The sequence below is a fragment of the Poecilia formosa genome, unplaced genomic scaffold (assembly GCF_000485575.1).
Source record: "Poecilia formosa unplaced genomic scaffold, Poecilia_formosa-5.1.2 Scaffold199, whole genome shotgun sequence".
Lineage (NCBI taxonomy): Eukaryota > Metazoa > Chordata > Actinopteri > Cyprinodontiformes > Poeciliidae > Poecilia > Poecilia formosa.
Genome location: NW_006800138.1, coordinates 736,055 through 755,117, shown reverse-complemented (window position 1 = coordinate 755,117; position 19,063 = coordinate 736,055). Strand labels below are relative to the sequence as shown.

The 19,063-nt window shown below is 37.9% G+C and overlaps 1 protein-coding gene across 1 annotated transcript in view; it reads right to left on the bottom strand.

The window, feature by feature from the left end:
- Positions 1-322: 322 nt before the first annotated feature.
- LOC103148160 (gamma-aminobutyric acid receptor subunit pi) overlaps positions 323-19,063 on the bottom strand; it is a 43,514-nt gene continuing 24,773 nt past the window's right edge. The window contains exons 2-9 of the mRNA XM_007566797.2: positions 18,541-18,653; positions 16,481-16,548; positions 15,012-15,229; positions 12,232-12,314; positions 7,930-8,067; positions 7,585-7,737; positions 5,929-6,119; positions 323-5,379 (exon numbers count right to left, since the gene is read on the bottom strand). Coding sequence (XP_007566859.1) covers positions 5,014-5,379; positions 5,929-6,119; positions 7,585-7,737; positions 7,930-8,067; positions 12,232-12,314; positions 15,012-15,229; positions 16,481-16,548; positions 18,541-18,653 — 1,330 coding nt within the window. The 3' untranslated portion in view covers positions 323-5,013. The remainder of the gene's footprint in view (positions 5,380-5,928; positions 6,120-7,584; positions 7,738-7,929; positions 8,068-12,231; positions 12,315-15,011; positions 15,230-16,480; positions 16,549-18,540; positions 18,654-19,063) is intronic.

The following is a 19,063-nucleotide window of genomic DNA, read 5'->3' as shown; positions in this document are numbered from 1 at the left end:
ATCACTGATGGCACGATCACTCGTTTAACCATCGTTCTTTCACCTCGTCAGGATCTGAACTAAATATCCATCCTGCTTTTATTTGTTTCTAAGCCGATATGCACAATAGCAGATTTTCTTTTCTTATCTCCTCGCCGATAAAATTATTAAGAAATCAGTAATGTTTATTACCAGTCTTTTAATGTTCCTTTATTAAAATTACAAGCTGCATCTCCATCTTTTTTGAAGGATGAGTCGGTTCTTCAGCTCTTAGCGCTGCTGCTAGATGATGGAAAGCTACTTAAACACCTTCAAACAAAACTGGCAAAGCATCAACAAATAACACATTAAACCTTTTTATTGCTATTATTCACATTCATACACCAGATAAACATGCATAGTGGTATTGTTTATTTACAGCAGATAAAGCAACTGGATGTTACAACTGTGTATAAATACATTTGACAAGAAAATGTCCCGTGAAGTAAAGTTGTCCCCTCAGTTATAACTGACAGATCCCCCCCTCTGGGGCATGAAAGGTCTCTGTTTTCCATTTTCCTTTAAACATATCCCTCCACTGTCCCAGAGATGTCCTCCAGCATCGTGTCCGTCCAAAACTACGTTCATTCAGTGTGTTTTTAAAACATGACTGGATCCGATGCGGCGAGGGATCGGTGTTCTTGGTGCTGTGGCTCTTTGGCTCCACATTTACATGCATATGTTAAGCTTATCTAGCTTAGCAAAGTAATAATAATGATAATAAATATAAAAAGCAAATGTTTTCCAACATCCACAGAGAAGATGTCGCTCACAGTTTGGTGGGAGGGCCTGGAAAATTTGACCAAATTTAAATTTTCTAAATTTTAACTCTCGTGTTTGGCAATGAGCACTCTACGAACCCAGTCCTCACAATTAGCTTTTTACAGTGACTAATTCTGTACGTTAGACAAAATAAAAGAATGTAGAAGGAAAAGAGGTACACCTAAAACCATGCAGAAAGGAAAATACAAACTAAACAGATCCTACTTTTCATCAAACATCAGGCAGAAGAGAGAACTGAAATGTTTGTCAGTGAAACAGATATAAAACCATGGAGCTAAAGCAGGTCGTTGACTGTACATTGACAGTTTAGCTCTCCATGACAAACCCAAAACGAGTTCTTTAAAAATGAACTGTGGTTTTAATTCACCAACCTTCAGTTTTTCACAGTAATACTGAGTAAACGGCAAGAAATAAACATGCATCTCCTTAGTTCAACTGAATCCTGTTGTGTGAGTGTTTTCATCTGCTCGCCTACAACATGCGGTTTGTTATGTATTCTCTAGTGACTACAGAGACAATCATGGTAGATTCTTTTCAGCAAAGCACTTTAAGCATTTGACACTAAAGGGAAAACTAACAATAATGAAAGCATCTTCTTTGGCTCAAATTCCTGCGAGCAAACAAACCAAGGCATTGTTAAATCGGGTGTGTTATGTTTTTGCACCTGCTGTCCAGATTATAATGTGGTGGAGGTCACCGCATTACAGATTAGTCAGAGGGAAAACTGAAAGCCCAAAGAGAAATGTCACAAGTAAACAAAAATAAAGTTAAAAAATAAAAAATAGCATATTTTATGCTCCCTAATAGAATGATAAAATTGTTCTTCTTTCAAAGAGAACAACATCAGGCATATCATTATGATCACCAGCCAAATACTGGACTGGTTCCCCCTTCTTGGCTGCAACTTTATGGATTCATGTCAGTCCAGAGGATTTAGATTTGGGAGGTTTGAAGGCCAAGTAAACACCTCAAACATGTTGTGTTCCTCAAACAGAGAAGGTACATTCAGACAACTGCACTGCTTCCATAGATGGGTGTATAACAATGCTTGGACGGGTCAAAGTCAAAGTAACATCCACCAAGACGTTTTGCAGCAGAACATTGTCATTATCATGCTAATGTAACTTGCCTTTTTTTCGCTTCGTGGTGCTTTGTGTTCCCCAGATGGCCAACGGAGGCTCACTGGGCCACTCAGGGATTATGAAAGATAATTTAATTCATCAGATTGTTGGTTATTTCAGCACTGGACAGGAGTCAGCAGGGCAACACACCGTGAGGGTCTGTGAGAACTGGTATTAAATTAATCAGCAATTTGGTGTCTTTTCTGTTGGATAGATCCAGTCTATCTAGCGGCCAGCCTGTACATGAATGACCCTGTCACAGAGTCACAACTTCTCCTGCCTTGGACCACTTTAAATAGAGACTGACCACTGCAGACAGGGATGCTGGATGCTCTGACCCAGTCACAAGGCCACTATAAACTCAGGTCCTAATGTTTGCAACACATCAACTGTGGGCACACAGTGACAAAGGGTGTACTTTTGTCCTGTAGTTTGTTCTGACCATTACACCTTGATGTGTTCAGTGGACACAATGGTTTCCTATTGTTTATTTCTGTGAAGTTGCTGCAAAAACACAATCACTGGCTACACGTAGAATGCTTTTTATGGCTTTTAAAATGTAATAAAGATGTTGTAGCCACTTGCTGCCCCATCATGGTTATGTTAGCAGTCACTGGAATGGCATTTCCCCCTTCTTTGTAAAAGTTGAATCATGAAAACCAAGAAATGCCATGCTGTTCTGTTTTTGTTTTTCACAGTGCACAGAGGCTTTTGTCCTCTTTGTTTATTTTGGCCATTTCATTCCCATTCCACAAAGTCTGGCTACTACCTTATGTTTTTACAAAACCCAGCGAGAAACAATTGCTGAAGCCGCAGAGAGAAATTCTGCATAAATAACGTATCTGATTGTAGTTTGAAGTGTGGCAGTCCTACAAATCCACATGTCTGATCTGTTACTCCTGCTCTGTGGGCATCGACTCCACAGCGTGAATTAGCAAAAGCTTAACTATCTACATACAGAGTTTATGATATGGTGATAACAGTTTGTTTTTCTCTCTTTATCAGGTTTATTTCGTACCACAGAATTGATTATAAAGAGAATAATGTTTCCTTTTCCCCCTCAGTGGGAAAATCTAGTTCAATTTAAGGCGAGTCTCAGGAGACAAGATTGTAATTTACCACGGCATCACATGAGCAGGCATTGTTGACAATAATTAAATATCCCTAAAAAAACATTTTTGATGATTAGCTACTACTTCAGAAGTGGTTTGATGTTTACAGTGGGAGGAAACATATTTGAGACACCTCCATTTTTAAAAGATTTTCCATTTTGGAGAGGTCTGCATCATGAGAGACAGAATCTCAAAGGAAATCCAGACAAATCCTGTACCATCTGCATATGAAGTGGGTTTGTTTCTTTTCAGTTTGGCACATTTATTCACCATTTATGCCACATAATTTCTCTTATACCTCTGGTATTTTAGGATGAACCATTTCTTACACTTTCTTTTTATGTTTCATGTTATTTAATAACATGTACTGTATTCATAAAATTCAGAATGTGAAATTTCTTAATAGGGAGTGGATACAGAGGGCTTCAGAGTTGTATGATGATTAGTGTGATAAAATTGGTTTATAAATGACTAAAGGCCACTATTATTATATGTTCATATTCTCAATAAAAAAACAAAAATGCAAGCAAAAAAAATAAACAACTCACAGAGTTACAGAGAAAAGATTTTTCCAGCTCCTTCAGGAGCGATCATCCATTTGGAGAATGTTTTAGAGTTTTTTTCTTTTTTTTTAACAAACTCCATGATGGGTCTTTTTCACCTCACAACTGTCATTAGTTTTTTTCTCTACTTCCTCCTAAATGTTGCAGGAAACAGAAGATGAAGTTATAAAATATCGATGATCAGTCCATCACAGCAGAAAATCAAAGTGCTGTGGGAATTTGCTCTCACCTAACAGCCCTTGTGAAATCTGTCACAAAGCCTTTAATCACAGCTCCATCTTAAAATGAATATATCCCAACTAGAAGGAAAGCAGTAGCCTTTTCTTACTTTTGGATTGGTAAAACTGTTCAGACCTTATGTTCTCTGATTAAAGCTGGCCGTTTCGTTTTAGCAAAATAACTGATTTATTTAGAAAAGCAGGAATTGAAAGTAAACAGGTGAATCCAAGTAAATTAAAATATCATTAAAAACCTGCATGTAATATAGTGTCATTTCCATTCATTTTGATTACACCTAATGAAAACTCCAAATTTAATTTCTCAGAAATTTGAATATTATATCAGACCAATGACAGAAAAAAATGCTATAATTTACAAATATCAGCATTGAAAATCAAGGCAAAGACTTCTAATTTGCAAGAAATAAAAAATCATTATTATCAAGTTGGTTGAGTTCTGTATCTTAGTATATCACTGGGAAGTTGTGTGGAAGGAAAAAAGTAAAGTAGAAAAAAGGTGCAGCCTTTTTTTAGTGGAGCTCTTCATAAAACTGACTGTGGAAATTCCCACTAATTTTGGAAGAAACAGCATCTGCCGGTGTTGTTCCACCTTGTTTTAGCAAACCTAACGTCAGCGCAACAATCAACATTTATAGCACTTTATGCTTCCCTTTGTTAACAAACAATATGGAGATCCTCATTTAGATTTCGAGCAAACTACCCTAACCTAATCTTAATACAGAACCTAAGAAGACAAACGACACCAGAGCCAACAATCGGAGCAGATGAAGGCAACCAGCTGCCACGCTGAGCCACACTGAACCAGCAGTTCATGCAAAAGAGCAGAAACCAATTATTGAGCATCTATATTGTAAATGGGGATACTTTTCACCGGACTGCTATTTCAGCTATCAATTATATTCTAATTTATTGAGATGCACCTGTTTTGATATTCAAAATGAAGCTGCAGTTCTATTTTTAAATAAATAAATAAATAAATAAATAAATAAATAAAACCAATGGTCTCATTTGAATTTGCTACTTTGCTTATGAAACCAAATATAGAAACGGTATAAACCCATCTCAGAACACACCTTGTTAATGCTTTCTGTACATACATACAGTAAAATACACTTCTTGCCTACATACACTCTTTGCCTCACACTCTCAGAGACACACTGCCGCTCTAAAGCCGATACTAGAAGTACAGATAATATGTCCAGTAGAGCAGGTTGACAATGACGAAAGAAAGGGGGAAGGTGACTCTGGAGTAGTTGTCTATGTGGTGGGGGTTCTCGATGTGACAGCAGCTTATAAAGCGGAGGATTTTGCGCAGTGTGGCAAGAGTGGTGAGGCACCAGTTGGTGGGTTCTGGAGGGGACACTTCAGGCTTGGGCTCACTGCCTGAAGGACTGGAGGGGCTGACGCTGAGTTCTGCCGAGGCAGGCGCCGGCGGCGAAGTGACGGCGGGCTCCTTGCGTCTCTTGGCTCTGCTGGAGTGAGTGGAAATGGTGGTGATGATGCCGTTCATTTCGTCATCCATGTCGTGCATGTGGTGGCCGTACTGCAGGACAAAGGTCAGGTGGATTAGAAACTTGATAAGCGGTAAACATAATTATTACAACAAAGATGATCAGCATTATGGCAAACAGAATGACTAGAATCACATTTATTACCGCAGTAAAGATGTATAAAAGTCTTTAAACCTTTCAAACATACAACAAAACGAATGTTTCCTGAACTTCCTAAATGCTTCGGTAAAGTCAGATTAAGATAGTTTCTGAGCAAATCGCTGTTCAGTTGGGCCAATTACCAATTACAATTTTTCCACCATCATCTCAGCCGCCTGAGATGATGGTGAGCTGAAGATACAAGAGTTCAAGTGACGACCCAGCAGTCTGGATGATGTCGAAAGATTGTGCAAAAAGAAACAGCAAAGGTGCCATAAGCTATTGCTATTTTCATTTTGTCCCAATTATTTTTTAATGTGAGATATCGTTCTCACCACTGCTTCAAAAAGTGAAATTAAAAGTTTAGTGCCAATAACTGTAGACGGTGTTGTATGATTTTGAACATTAACAACAAAGTTTTTAAACATACAGCAGAGTCTCACCATCAGCATGTGAGCATCAGCATGAGTTAGCGTGCAGAAGTGGGCCACGGCGTACTCAATAAGCGCTCCAAAGATGAAGCTGAAGCAGATTCCCAAGTAGACGTCGATGGCCTTGATGAAGCAGTTGGCATTGGGCAGCGACGTCCGCGCTCCCATCATCAGGGTGGTCATAGTCAGGACTGTGGTCACTCCTGTCAAACAATAAAACTAGCATTGGTCTGTAGAGATATGTGGTAAACATGTTCAATGGTTTATTCAAGCCCCCAAAATTCTAACAGCCAAAACTAAATGAATTCTCTTTTAATGACTAAAACGTTGGTCTGAAGGTTTCTGAAAACCACTTAGTATCACATCTGAAAGTATTAACTGTCCTTACTCTTTCCATTACCTTATAGATTTATTCTAAAAGCAATGAGTATAGATTTGTTTAGAAAAGTGTCTACACAATGTTTTTTTTTCTAGTTTGCTCTAGAATTTGCGTTTCACAGAAAGAAAAAATCCTGGAATGACGCAAACTACTGGTGCGTAGTTTCTCTTTTTAAAATATGCAATAAATTTAACTCCAACACTGTAAAAGTTTCAGTCAAATGTAAGAGAAAAAAAGCCAGGGGCTAAATCTGGTACATTGGAGTTTTATGGAGTTAATGTTCCTGAATAAGTAAACTCAAATTCATTTATAAAAGTTTATTTTTAAAATTTTAATTATCTATTTATACTGATGAAATGTTTGTGACGGAGTGGCAGAAAGCGATGGCGTCTACAAAACGCATCTGGTGTTTAGCAGTTATACATTTTCCCATGATTGCATAGAGATATTCTATAGTGTCTGGTCAACACTCAATCATGAAAGGATTATGGCAATTATAGTTTAATTGTCTAAACTCTGCAAATTGGACAATTTACAAAGTGTTAAAGAGAATTAAGATGGTCAGTGGATGAAACATTAAACAGATAATTTAGCTCATTATAGCAAACAAGCAAGACGGATTGAAAATTGGCTTGATTGTGATGGATCCATCCCACTTCCCCAACCTTCAGCTGTTCATCTGGATCATGTTCAATAACGAGAAAAAAAATAAACCTTGTGTAAAATTTATGTTTTACAGGGCCATAAAATTCCAAATAGCACGACTACAGTAAAAGAAATTCTCTAAAATATAACACCAACAATTCCCAGGGAACGAGGACCAACAGACATCATGAAAGATTCAGCTGACTGTCATGCGCTTCGATGATTGATATTCTGTCAGCTTTTAAAGGTTAGAATGAGAGCAGTCAGGTGGGTTTCAGGGTTGCAATGCTTAGCTCAAACAGAATCAATTTAGATCTTTGAGCTCAAACTTAAACCAAGATTTGACCTGAATGCATCTGCAATTCATCCATCCAGCCACTGCCTTTCACTCACTCAAGATGGGCTGTGGACTGTCTGAAGAGGAGCTGCAACGCCCAGAGTCAAAATAAGTTGTATGTCTAAGCTGCAACGTGATTCACAAACTCCTGAACGGTGGGGGTTCAAAGAAGTTCCTCATCACATGTTTTGTCATAAGTTAGTTTTTAATTAAAACAACAGTTCAAAATATCATGAAAGATTTTTGTTTGGCTGGAAAATTGTCAGACATAATAGAAAAATATTCTCGAGTCAGATTTGATGAATACCTATGCAAATTCGAGCCGGAACAGAGGATAAGGAAATCCAGAAGGACACCCATGAGAGGACCACCAGCAGGCTGGAGGGGACATACGTCTCCAGGATGAAATAGAGAATGCTCCTTTTCAGCTCGAAGTGGAAAACCAGCCTCGGGTAATGGCCTTCAAGAGACAAGAGAAAAAATAAGAAACAGCCATGAAAGAAAGAATGTAGATGCCAATTTAAAGCACAGTTGAGTTTAGAAGAAGTTTAGAAAAACTTACCTAAGTGATATAATTCAAAATATTCAAAGATAAGGCCCTTCTTTTAAACCAAACTCAAACATTAGTCAGATATGTTGTCTCCCTTCTCACCTGTTTCGTAGATAGCTTCTGAGACAGATGTGTAGTGGTCCTCCACGGTGTACTGAGCCAGTTGCAGGGTGTCTAAACCGCTGACAGACTCATTTCCTCGGGTCCAGTAAAACATGACATCGTTGATGTTGTAGCCCCCTGAAAAAGAGCAAAGAGATTAAATCTTTTCTTTCAAGTTTGTGTGTCTATAGAATGTAGCCAGACCATTTTTTAATCCCTTGTTTTTATTCTTTGTTTTATGACTTTATTGTTCATCTTTTTGGCAACAATGTGTGACGTGGTTCTTCATTTTATTCATAGGGTATCTGTGTTGTTATGTCTGAGCTGGAATATCACATCATCAAATGTCTCTTTCTTAAATTCACATAAATAAATAAATATGTTGGTTTGCACTTTGTAATGTGGAAGAATTTGTTTATATGCACCTAAATAACTGCAGTTCCTTTTGAAACGTGGAACATGGAGACATGAGCATTAAATCAGTGCTACAGATGTGGATTTTACAGCAACAGAATAACTGATGTTTCCTTTGCTAAAGCCTAAAGTGGCAATGAGAGAAACAGCAGGGAATGTTAATGGCTAATAGCTGTGCAATGTTCTGATCTTATTAAGACTCGGTTGTTTAGGAATGGAGCTTCACAGTGGGGGCCTGGCAAACTAGGCATAATGCTAAATATCTGCAACAAGAAAGACGTTGGAGAGAAGCAAAGTGAAGTCCTGAAACAGCAGACCTCCATTTAACATTTAAAAGTGAACCCATGAGAGTTCAAAACTTTTAAAGCAACATCACGTCTTACATTAGCAGCTGGTCAGGTGGAAGTTTACATTTCCATAATCCTAAACTGCACTGGAATGATTTAGATGAAAGGATATTCATGTTTCAGAATGTCCTAGTCAAAGTTCAGACCAAAACATGACTTAAAATGCTATACAAATTATTGCAACACTGATTCCAATCTGACTCAGTTTCAGCTTTTTTGTAAAGACAAGTAAGAAAAAAGTTTAGTCTGTAGAAATGCAAAGCAGAGAAATACCCTTTAACATGGCTCTGCAAGCACTGAATCCTGGGGTATTAAATAGACATGCATGCCACACTTTTCAGATTTATTTATATATTTTTTTAATTCTTTAAATATAATGTGCACTTTTTCTTCTACTTTACAACTGTGAATTCCACTGTGATGATCTCTTTCCTGAAATTTAAATAACATACAAGCATTGGAGTTTGTGGTTGTGATGTGACAGAGTGTGGAAACGTTCAAAGGGATGCTCATGCATGTACTTCTGTTCCTTCACTTAATCAAAGAAGATAACAAAAAAGTGCAACAAGATCCTGGTGAGGAGCATCACTCTTACCTCGTACCATAACACAAACAGACAAGGCATGCAGACAGCGCAACTGAGATAACCCGATTAATTATTGCTCAAAGAAGGCCTGAAAAAATCTGATGATCAAAGAGAACACAGTCATGTGTGAAAGGGTTTACTGTAGCAGCATATGAGTCTAATATTGTAAGGTTATAGGAACCATCATGTGGTTGATTTTCAGTTCTAAAAGCCAGACTTGCTCATTTAATGAGGTTAAAAGTCTCAGATGCATTTTCCAAATGTGTCTGCAGAGGGAGTAAGAGAATAAGAACCGTAGTTTGGACTCCTGCAATCCCCTGTCAGAAATGATGCTTCATTTCTCACTGTTCACCCTGAACCAACCCATATGAAAAGATGAAGCTGAAGCCAGTTGGTCTGTTGATGAACTTGGTTCCTCAGCATTTCATGTGTGGCGAGGGTCTTCACCTTACTTAATCTAAAGTCATGGACTGATGAGCAGTTAAATGTGGGGTACGGTTGACTTTGATGCCTTCAACAAATCAGTTTTGTCTCTAACCGAGGTTCTTAAAGGAAGAACTGATCAGTTTTCTGACCTGCAGCACTGCCACGACACAGGAAGTTAAACGTTGACATGGAAAAGTCGGCCCTTCGGTTCCACATTCTAACAACAGACTTTGCCAAAGGTGGCATCCAGCACCGACATTTTATTTCAAGCTCTACAAAAGAATGGCATTTGTTAATGTCTATTGCTGCCAAGAAGCACTAAATATTTTACTGCATCCTAATTTAAACACCCCACACACTCCCACAACAGCACTGCCTTTAAAGCTTCCTCCTGCGCAGAGGATCCAATTCTGGCACGGCTTTAAAAGAAATAAATCCTTGGATATACATTTTCATAAAGAGACACCGGGACAGCTAGAGGAGGACAGGATGTGATACAGAACCGAAACTGAACATCAGGAAGGGATAGAAACAGAACTGAGGGAGGAAAAGATAAGAAAGAGATATTTAGCCAAGAATTATTGAGGGTCCAGAGGAAGAACCCACCTCTCAGTTACCTGACTTTATCCTTAAAATGTCTTTCTGTCAGCTAAGTGGCCCTGGAGCTTGAGGTAAAGGTTTTGTGTGGAGCTGAGGGTTTGGTTGGCTTCTGGCAGGGATCAGACTGAGCCTAGTCTGGCTGGCTGTCATTTTACAGAAAAAAACAAAAACAAAAAAACTAAAGCAAGCTGGGAATAGAAAGTGGAGGAAGATGTAAAACATGTTTATATCCACCATGTCACCAAAGAATAAACCTTCTTTCAATTATAACAACTTTTTTATTTTAGGTACTCTTTACTTTACTTCATGTGTCTAATATACAGACAAATACAATTAGACCAAACTGTTCCTGTTATAAAGCAGTTAGGGTAAAAAATTTGATTTTTTATTTTGGTAAATGTTAGAATAATAAGAGGAAGATTTTTTTTCAAGAACTGTTATTCTGCAAAATTTTACCAAGTATGTTTGCACACCTGAAAAATAATAAACTAACTTGCTAGTAACTTTTCAGCAAGATTTAAGAGCTTGTTTTAAGTAAATAATTTTTTAGCATTGAATAAAGTGCCAGTTCCACAGGCAGATTATTTCACTCATAACAAGACATTTACAACTAATAGTTTTCCATCAATATTAATAAATTACTGTCTTAAAATATACTCATGTCCTGAGGTAATTGAACTGCAAACCAGACCAGAAACACTTGGTAAGAATTTGTGTTTTTGCAGAATAAAACTTTCTTCAAATTCAGAAGTTTACAGATATTTTACAAATATGAGGTAGAATTGCTTTTAGAACTGTATGTTGGATCGTAGGTTGCATGATGGTGCAACCAAAGAAAATAATTTATGCCTGAGCACATTGGCAAACTTTAATCCAGCTTCTTGTGCTGCTTCTGAAGTAATGGCTTCTTCCACTCAGAGTGGCTTTTCAGCCTGTGTTGGTTCAGGACACATTTCACTGTAGAAACCAATACAACTTCTTACATGACTTCCGCTTTTATTCTAGAGTTGGTATGCTTATTTCACACCAAAACATGAAAGAAGGTGTTTTTATATGATATGAATACACAACTTTCTGGCTCTCATGCAAAATGCATAAATTAAAAATTATGCATTTATGCACACCAGCCCCACAGCGCCATGCTATGCTTGGTGCAGAGACGAAGCAGCTCTACACTCAGCTCCCTCCTCGACTTGTCTCTAAGGCGGAGGACGGGGAAGCACCGTATGACATGTGAGGCTATCAGCACAAAGCGGAGCCGAACACAGAAATGCATCCCATACTTTCAGAAGTTTCAAAACCGTGTCTACTGATGGTTCCACTTATGGAGGATTATGTTCTTTGTTTGGTCTGTCACAGAAAGCCTGAGTGAAATACACTGAGGTTTGTGTTTGAAACAAGACAAAGTGTGAGAACGCACTCTGCTGCAAGGCAGCGAAGGTGTGGCTGGATAGACACTGTTTGTGCTTTATCCGTGTTAAAGTAATATAAAAGCCTCACGCTCTGTCAAAGTTTAAAGGGTTCCTAAAGCTTCACAGAAAGCGTGCAGCTTGTACTTTTTCTACTCAGCAACTCTTCACTAACAAAGTAGATAATTTTCAAGCACAACCCTCTGGCTTTGTGTTTGTGTGTTTTCTTTTTAATCAGAGTCGGCTGTTCCAGTGCCAAACACAACAGATTATTCCATTTTTACCTAAAATGTCCCAGCTTCTGATGCACTGTGACATCAGTGTTTTGTTGTTTTTTTTGCACACACACAGGCAAAGATTGCACTTGCTTTTGCAAGCAATGTAGAAGATGAGAGAAAGTGATGTGTCTGATCCCTCGTTTTGATCACATTCACTTGAAATCACACCCACCCACCAACTCTCTGCCCCTGGCTCCAGGAGCATGGCTCAAATGTTCTTAACAAAGAGTGAAGTGTCTTACAGCTCTCTAGTTGTAACGTGCAGGTCTGCTTGTCCATTGGGTACTTCGTCAGATCCATGTTGCACGCCACAGTGGTGGTGATCCTGAAGAAAAAAGAATAATGTTTTTTCCCTTATTAGAATCCATATTTACATTTGAAGGGATGACAGTTGGCGTCACTGATCAGTGATAAACTCATCAAAGGCTCTCATTCTTACCACAGAACATGAAACGTATGAGATGCAATGAATGAGAAATGAATCCCATGGCGTTTTAGCAAATTGTATGAAATTCAAAGCAAAATGTAATTTTACAGCACATTAATAAAAAAAAAAAAACACAGAAGTACCAAATTGATCCTAATTATATAACAGTAACAAGCAGATCCCATTATTCATAACAGCCACATTAGGGATTCCTCTGGCATTTATCAATATGTTACCACAGAGATGTTATACAGCTAATTAGATCTGTAATTATCAGGCGTGGAGAGACACTGCGATGGATGACATAATGCAGCCATGACGCATCATATCTGGAGGCCTTCACTTTTCATCTTTTCCTCCAGAAATAACTGCATTCAGACACAGCGCCCTCTGCAGGTCCTGGCATCTCTGGTAATGATGTGAAAAAAGCCTTAAAATACATCAATATTTTTATTAAATCATCTTATTGTCTTTTTTGAAACCTACAACGATCCACATGGTTTAAAGGGATTTTTTTCTTCCTTTGGCCAAGATGTTTAGAAACTTTTAATTGCCGAAATTGGTTTAAAAAAACTGAAAGAGAGACTAAATACCCTTAAAATGTTAGAAACTTTTAATTGCCGAAATTGGTTTAAAAAAACTGAAAGAGAGACTAAATACCCTTAAAATGGAAAAGACAGGAGAATGTTAGAGTTGTTACTCGACCAAGCTTTTTACAACAATGAGCGATGTTATTTATATAACAATATGTTATTAATAGATTTATAAGTTATTAACACCCACCATGTTGATTAAAAGCAACTTTTTTATTATGATAATCTTTCAGCTTATTAGATTTTTGTAAATTGTTCAGAACAAAATTCTGTTACTGCAATGAAGGACGGACCAGTAAGTGGCAGCATTAATCAGTGATTACAGAGAAACTTTCTGCTACTCCCACTGCAAACCACTTCTTCACTTTGACTCTAGCTTTCATCATCCATGTCCCATCATAAGGTTTTATTGTGATGAAACTTGGTCATCTTTAACTTGATGTTTATCAGTATCTTACCACAACATATAAAAGGACATACATGATCTAAAAAAGGGGCCTTGTTAAAATCCTTTAAACTGCTGGGAGATTCACTACAGTCACTCTGACACTTGTAGCTCTTTCCCTCCTGGCCAGCAGTGAAACACTCAGCATAGCTGTCCTTTCTTCCTTTTTCCTCCAGCATCATACATTTCTCACCTCGCTCTGTCCCCTTTCCCAGCTTGAATCCCCTGAGGTTGCCATGCTTCTCCTGACTTCCTTTTCCTTTTTTTCGTTTGCTTGTTTTATTTTAGCTGGTCCTGTTGAGTGCTTTTCCCTCAACGCTCCCTGTGTCACACTGCGGTGCAGCGAGAGCACCAATTCCTGTGTAAAAGCAACGGCCCATAAAGTCAGAGCCAACCAGAGGGAGACGAGCATCGATCAGCCTTCAAATGGAGTCATCTTGTCCTCAATGCACACGGGTCTTAAGAATGAAAACACTGATTAAAACTTTGACGGGGAAAGTTCACGTTTTCTGTTTTTGAAGATAAGGCTTGTTGCACACGGGGACAATGTTGAGACACCTGGGTAAACCATCCAAACACACACACTGATACTCACCATCCAACTCTGTTTTGGCATGGTTTGTTTTCCATCTATTTAAAACATGTATGTCTGAGTCAAAACTGGAGTCATAGCTGTTGCATTTCATTGATAATTTCTATATCTGCAGTGTTGGGAAATAGAAAGTACATCCCTTTAAGATTCTCCTGGTTTAAGTATCAGAGAATAACAAACAAAGTTCTTATTTAAATCTAACCTCCAGTAACTAAAAACTCACCATGTGTTTTCAGTATAATTATAAATTAAACTAAGGCAAAAGGAAAAAGCTTCTTGTGAAACTAAGTACATCTTTTCAGAAAGATACTGGAAGAAAAATAAAATGCTCTTATTGGATTTAAACTGAACTACACAGCAACTCCTAAAATAAACATTGTACTTATTTTTCAGTCAATAGTTTTCTCCTAGTCCCTTCGTGTTTATAGTCACTAATCAAAGTGTAGAATTGAAGCTGAATTCAAATAATCAGATTATTTCTTTTAGCATTTCTTGAAACATAATATTCTAGAAATAGGAACATGGTGTACTTTCTTTCTCCCATTCAGAGCATCATGACTGTCGCGTTGACACTCACACATCAAATATAACTGGAAAATGTACAACATGTGTACTTGGCTGAGAATATTTAATAAGAATGGCACAAACTGCCAAAGGCTTGTCGTTCATACAGCACAATATCTGCGCTACACATCCAAACTGGACTTGGTGATGCTCACACTATCCACACATCAAGAGCTTGTGGACTCAGACAATCCAATAGTCGAGTAATAGTGTGATATAACTCCCAGCGTTGCAATCACATTATCTCAAATTCAGCCCACGCTTCCTCCCCCAGCCTGTTTCTTCTTGATTCCCTGGCCTACTTTTCTATTATCTGCTGGAGCAGAAGAAGAAGAAGAAGAAGAAGAAGAAGAAAAATCGAAACAAAACGAATGACCAACAATGCTTCTTTGTTAGCCCACCTCAGAGCATAAAGGACGGTCCCATTGGGGAAGATGCGGATCAGTCTGTTCTCCACTGTGATATCATGCAGGAAGGATTTTTTGGAGTCAACAATAAAAGTGTCCGGCACCCAGAGAAGCTCCACCAGGCGCCCGTCGAGGCTCAGGCTCTTGTTGCCCTCAAACACCAAGCGCTCATCCGTCCAGCGCTGGCGGAGGAATATGGTGGCTGTGTAGTCCTGCAGGAATTGGGAGAACAGGTTCATCAGACACTTTTAACAGGCATGTCAATAACAGGCTGGCAGTCATGTTGGCTGCTTGATTTGTGTGGATGAAGTCGGTTCCTGGAGGCCCCTCTGTGCCTGGGGCCACAATTATGCACAGCAGGGCCTCAAATCAGCAGGTCTGCTCAGTCTTGTTTTTCAAAAACAAGACTGACTTTCTGTGCAAAACACTGACTGAGTGCCAAACATGATTACTTCATATAACTAAAGGAAATGATGCAATATTTCCTTTTTCTTTTTTATTTAACAGATGGAAATCTGAAAATTGTAGTTTTCATATCTGTTCAGCCCCACTTACAGCATATTTGATCAATTTATTTTTCTCTTGCAAAACAATTCAGTGTCAGATTGGATCTTAGAACAACCATATTCAAACCATGCAACATATTTTCAATGCAATGTGAGTCTGAACTTGGACTGGGTCATTTTAACACATGAATATACGCTTTGACGTAAACTATTGCAGTGTGGCTCTGTATGCTTAGCGCTGCTTGTTGCAAGGTAGCCTTCAGATACAGTCTATAGTTTTATGAAGGGCATGGTGTGTCCAGAGTGACATCATGTTTCTGTGAGTTTTTCTTTTTCACCACACATATAATTTTGCATGTCTGAACAGAGTTTTATCTGAACAGAGCATTTTATCCCACAAACTTTGCTGTGTCCCCTACATGGCTTGCAGCAAACTGAAAATAGGACTTTCACAGCTTTATTTTAACAATGGTTTTCTTCCTGCCAGTCTTCCATAAATCCCAGATTAGGGGAGTGCTCAAGTGATAGTTGTACTGTCAAGAGATTATTCCACCCGAACTGTAAACATCTGCAGCTCCTATACCATGGGACTTTTAGCTATTTCATTTTACCTTAAATATTAATGTATCAAGTAATTAAAATATTCACAATGGATCTTTTTCTAAATCCATCTATCCGTTTATACATTTGTACAAGTGTGGTAGTGGTCCCCTTAATTAGACTCAGTGTAGTCTTGATTTTTGCATAAATGTCATTGTTATAGTTAGTTTGAAAGCAAAAATGTTATTTTAATCCACAATGTGAAAATACTGATATCTTAAATCTAAAAAGAGCCAGCACTGTGGATTCAACACTTTGTTGGTTTATTGCAGTTAATTTAATTTACGACGCAGTGAAACAAAACACAAAACAACAATATCCACAACAATCCATCAAATGTAAGAGTGAGTATCTTACCATGTTGATCTCAGAAATGGTGTCAATGCTAGCGATGTCCAAACTCATTCCCACCGTCACAGGACCATCTCAAAAACAAAGAGAAAACTGTTACTACACATTTATACAACACTGACATTAACATGTCGACGGGATTGCAACTGTTTCTATCAAATGTGTTTGAATGATAGTGGTACATTATTATGGTCTTCAAAGAGAAGGCCATGAAACATACAAGAACAAATATGCCAAGTCTATAGTGTCAAAATAGAAACTGCTTCCAAAAATCCTGGTCTATTTAGACTTAGAAGTTATTTGCAAATATGTCTTCTTTTTCTATCTGAGATGCCAACTATCAGTGAAAATGTTAATTTTTAAAGCACAATTACATGAAAACTTACTGCTAGATTAAGGAATATTTTCATTTTCACAATGTTATTTGTGTTTGTATTAACAGGCTCTGCAGTATCGGTCAATTTGCTGCAGAGCTTTTATCTTGGTAGGAGAAAACAGCAGTGATCTGGTGCTGTTTTATCAGGGCTAAAAATAATAATACAATAGAAAGACCTACAGTGAATCTCATTATTCCCCTGGACGTTCACACTCATTTTTACTTCAGATTTGTTTTTCCTACCAGGCAAATATAACATCTGGAGCTACTGATGACAGGTTTGTAAAATTTTATTTCACTAATTAGCAAAATAATTTGAGATTTAGTCAATGCCTAAAAGCTCAATTATGGTCTAAAGTCACACACACACACACACACACACAAAAAAATCTGTGCTAAGACATAATAGTTATTTAACAAAATCCCAGAAGAAAAACCAGTAGGGAACCCCAATAATTTATAAAAATAAATCTAGTGTAAGAATTTTTAAAATGTATTTTTTAGTTTGATTAGTTTTAGTTTGGTGGATGTTAACAGTAAACTGTTAGTGGTTCATGGCTAGATCGCTTAGCTTATGAGTCAAATCAACATAGAAATGGTTCAGTGGATATAAAATTTACTTTTTGCCAAGATTCTCTTAGTCCACAGACCCAAATCCTGTAGAAAACTTGCTTTGTGAGTTGAAGAGGAGAGAGTAACCAGAACTCTGGATCATCTAGAGATTGTGCCAAACATAAGGGCCAAAGATTTTACTCCTTTTATGCTCCAACCTTATTGGGCCAACATTGTGAAATGCTGTAGAAAAGGCCTAAGTGCTGCCTTATTGGCTGAAGAGGCTGAATTATTAATGTGGGACTGCCAGAAATTATGCTGAACAAATTAACTAAAATTAAAGGTTGGAGTTATTTAAAGTTTTAAGTATCTGATAATGCTTCTTTAATAAATAACATTTATTTTGAAAGGGCATTTTTATGTTTTCTACAGACATTTTATAGCACAATCAAGTAACTATGTTAACTTCAGTTGTCGTAAAAATGCTACATATATCAAATATGACTTAAAATATGACTTTGTAATTTAACACCTTGAAATTGTGGGAAGCTGCTGCTCTGTTTGAAACTTCGCCTTCAGGAAGTCATCACAACATAGCTCCTCTGTTAACCCTTTAATAACCATCCTACCAGTGCTGCACTCAGAGGTAACTCATATAATAAGTAGATGCTCAGTTCCACCAGATGTTTGCTAATTGCTGCTGGCTAGTCTGAAGGAGAAGAGAGAGTCCCATTGGTTGCCAATAGAGATTAAAGGATTTCTCAAACATGCATGAAAAGACCAAGGCAAAACTCCAGGTATGATTTTGATGAGGGAATAATATTATAACGCAAAGTTAAAAAATAAAAAAATAAAATAAATTTTTACATAAAGCTGCCCCTTTAAATCATTTCAAACATTTTTATCTGCAAAGCCAGAACCTTTCTCTGCGTGTTTCCGTTTTAATGCATTCTCTTTTCTTTACACCTGGATTTCAAAGAATTCAATTACATTTGAGTGTATGAATGGAGGCATGAAATATTCAGCAAGGACATGCAAGCACAATTCTACAATTTGAACTCCTCCCATTCTCCATTACACCACCATCCTCTGACTGTTTTGTCATTTCCACATCTGCATGTCTGTGCTGCTTCCTTACTCTCAAAGAAAGGCCTGAGATACTTGTTGTATCCTTTCATCAGCCTCTGAATGGTAGGAGGCAGAATCTCTCCTTCCTTCACTTCTGCGTTGAGCAGCGAGTTCTCTAACAACCTGAGAACAAAGACAGAGAAAGAGAAAGGCTGAAATAAACGACAGCTCTCAGTTCTCCTCCCCTCTGCAGGTGGATCCTTCTTTGACGAATCCGTAGGGCGTCGACTGCCAGACTTAAAGGGCTGCTGAGCTGCAGATTAAAATGGCATCAGTGAAATGGAGGACAAGCTAAGAATAAAAAATAAATATCTTCAGGCGAATATAATTTAATATAAATTATTCCCTGGCCTTGGTCTGTTTTTCTGTCCATTTTTGTCTTTTATATGGTTGCTTTCATGAGGTTTTTTTTTTTCCACTTCCCTCCCTGAATGCTATCCTTAAAGGCACATTGAAGTGTAGGAAGATGATAATACTGCTTGCAATTTGAAGCAGAGGAACATTCCCAAGCGGTGCGTGTGTGCGCGCATGTG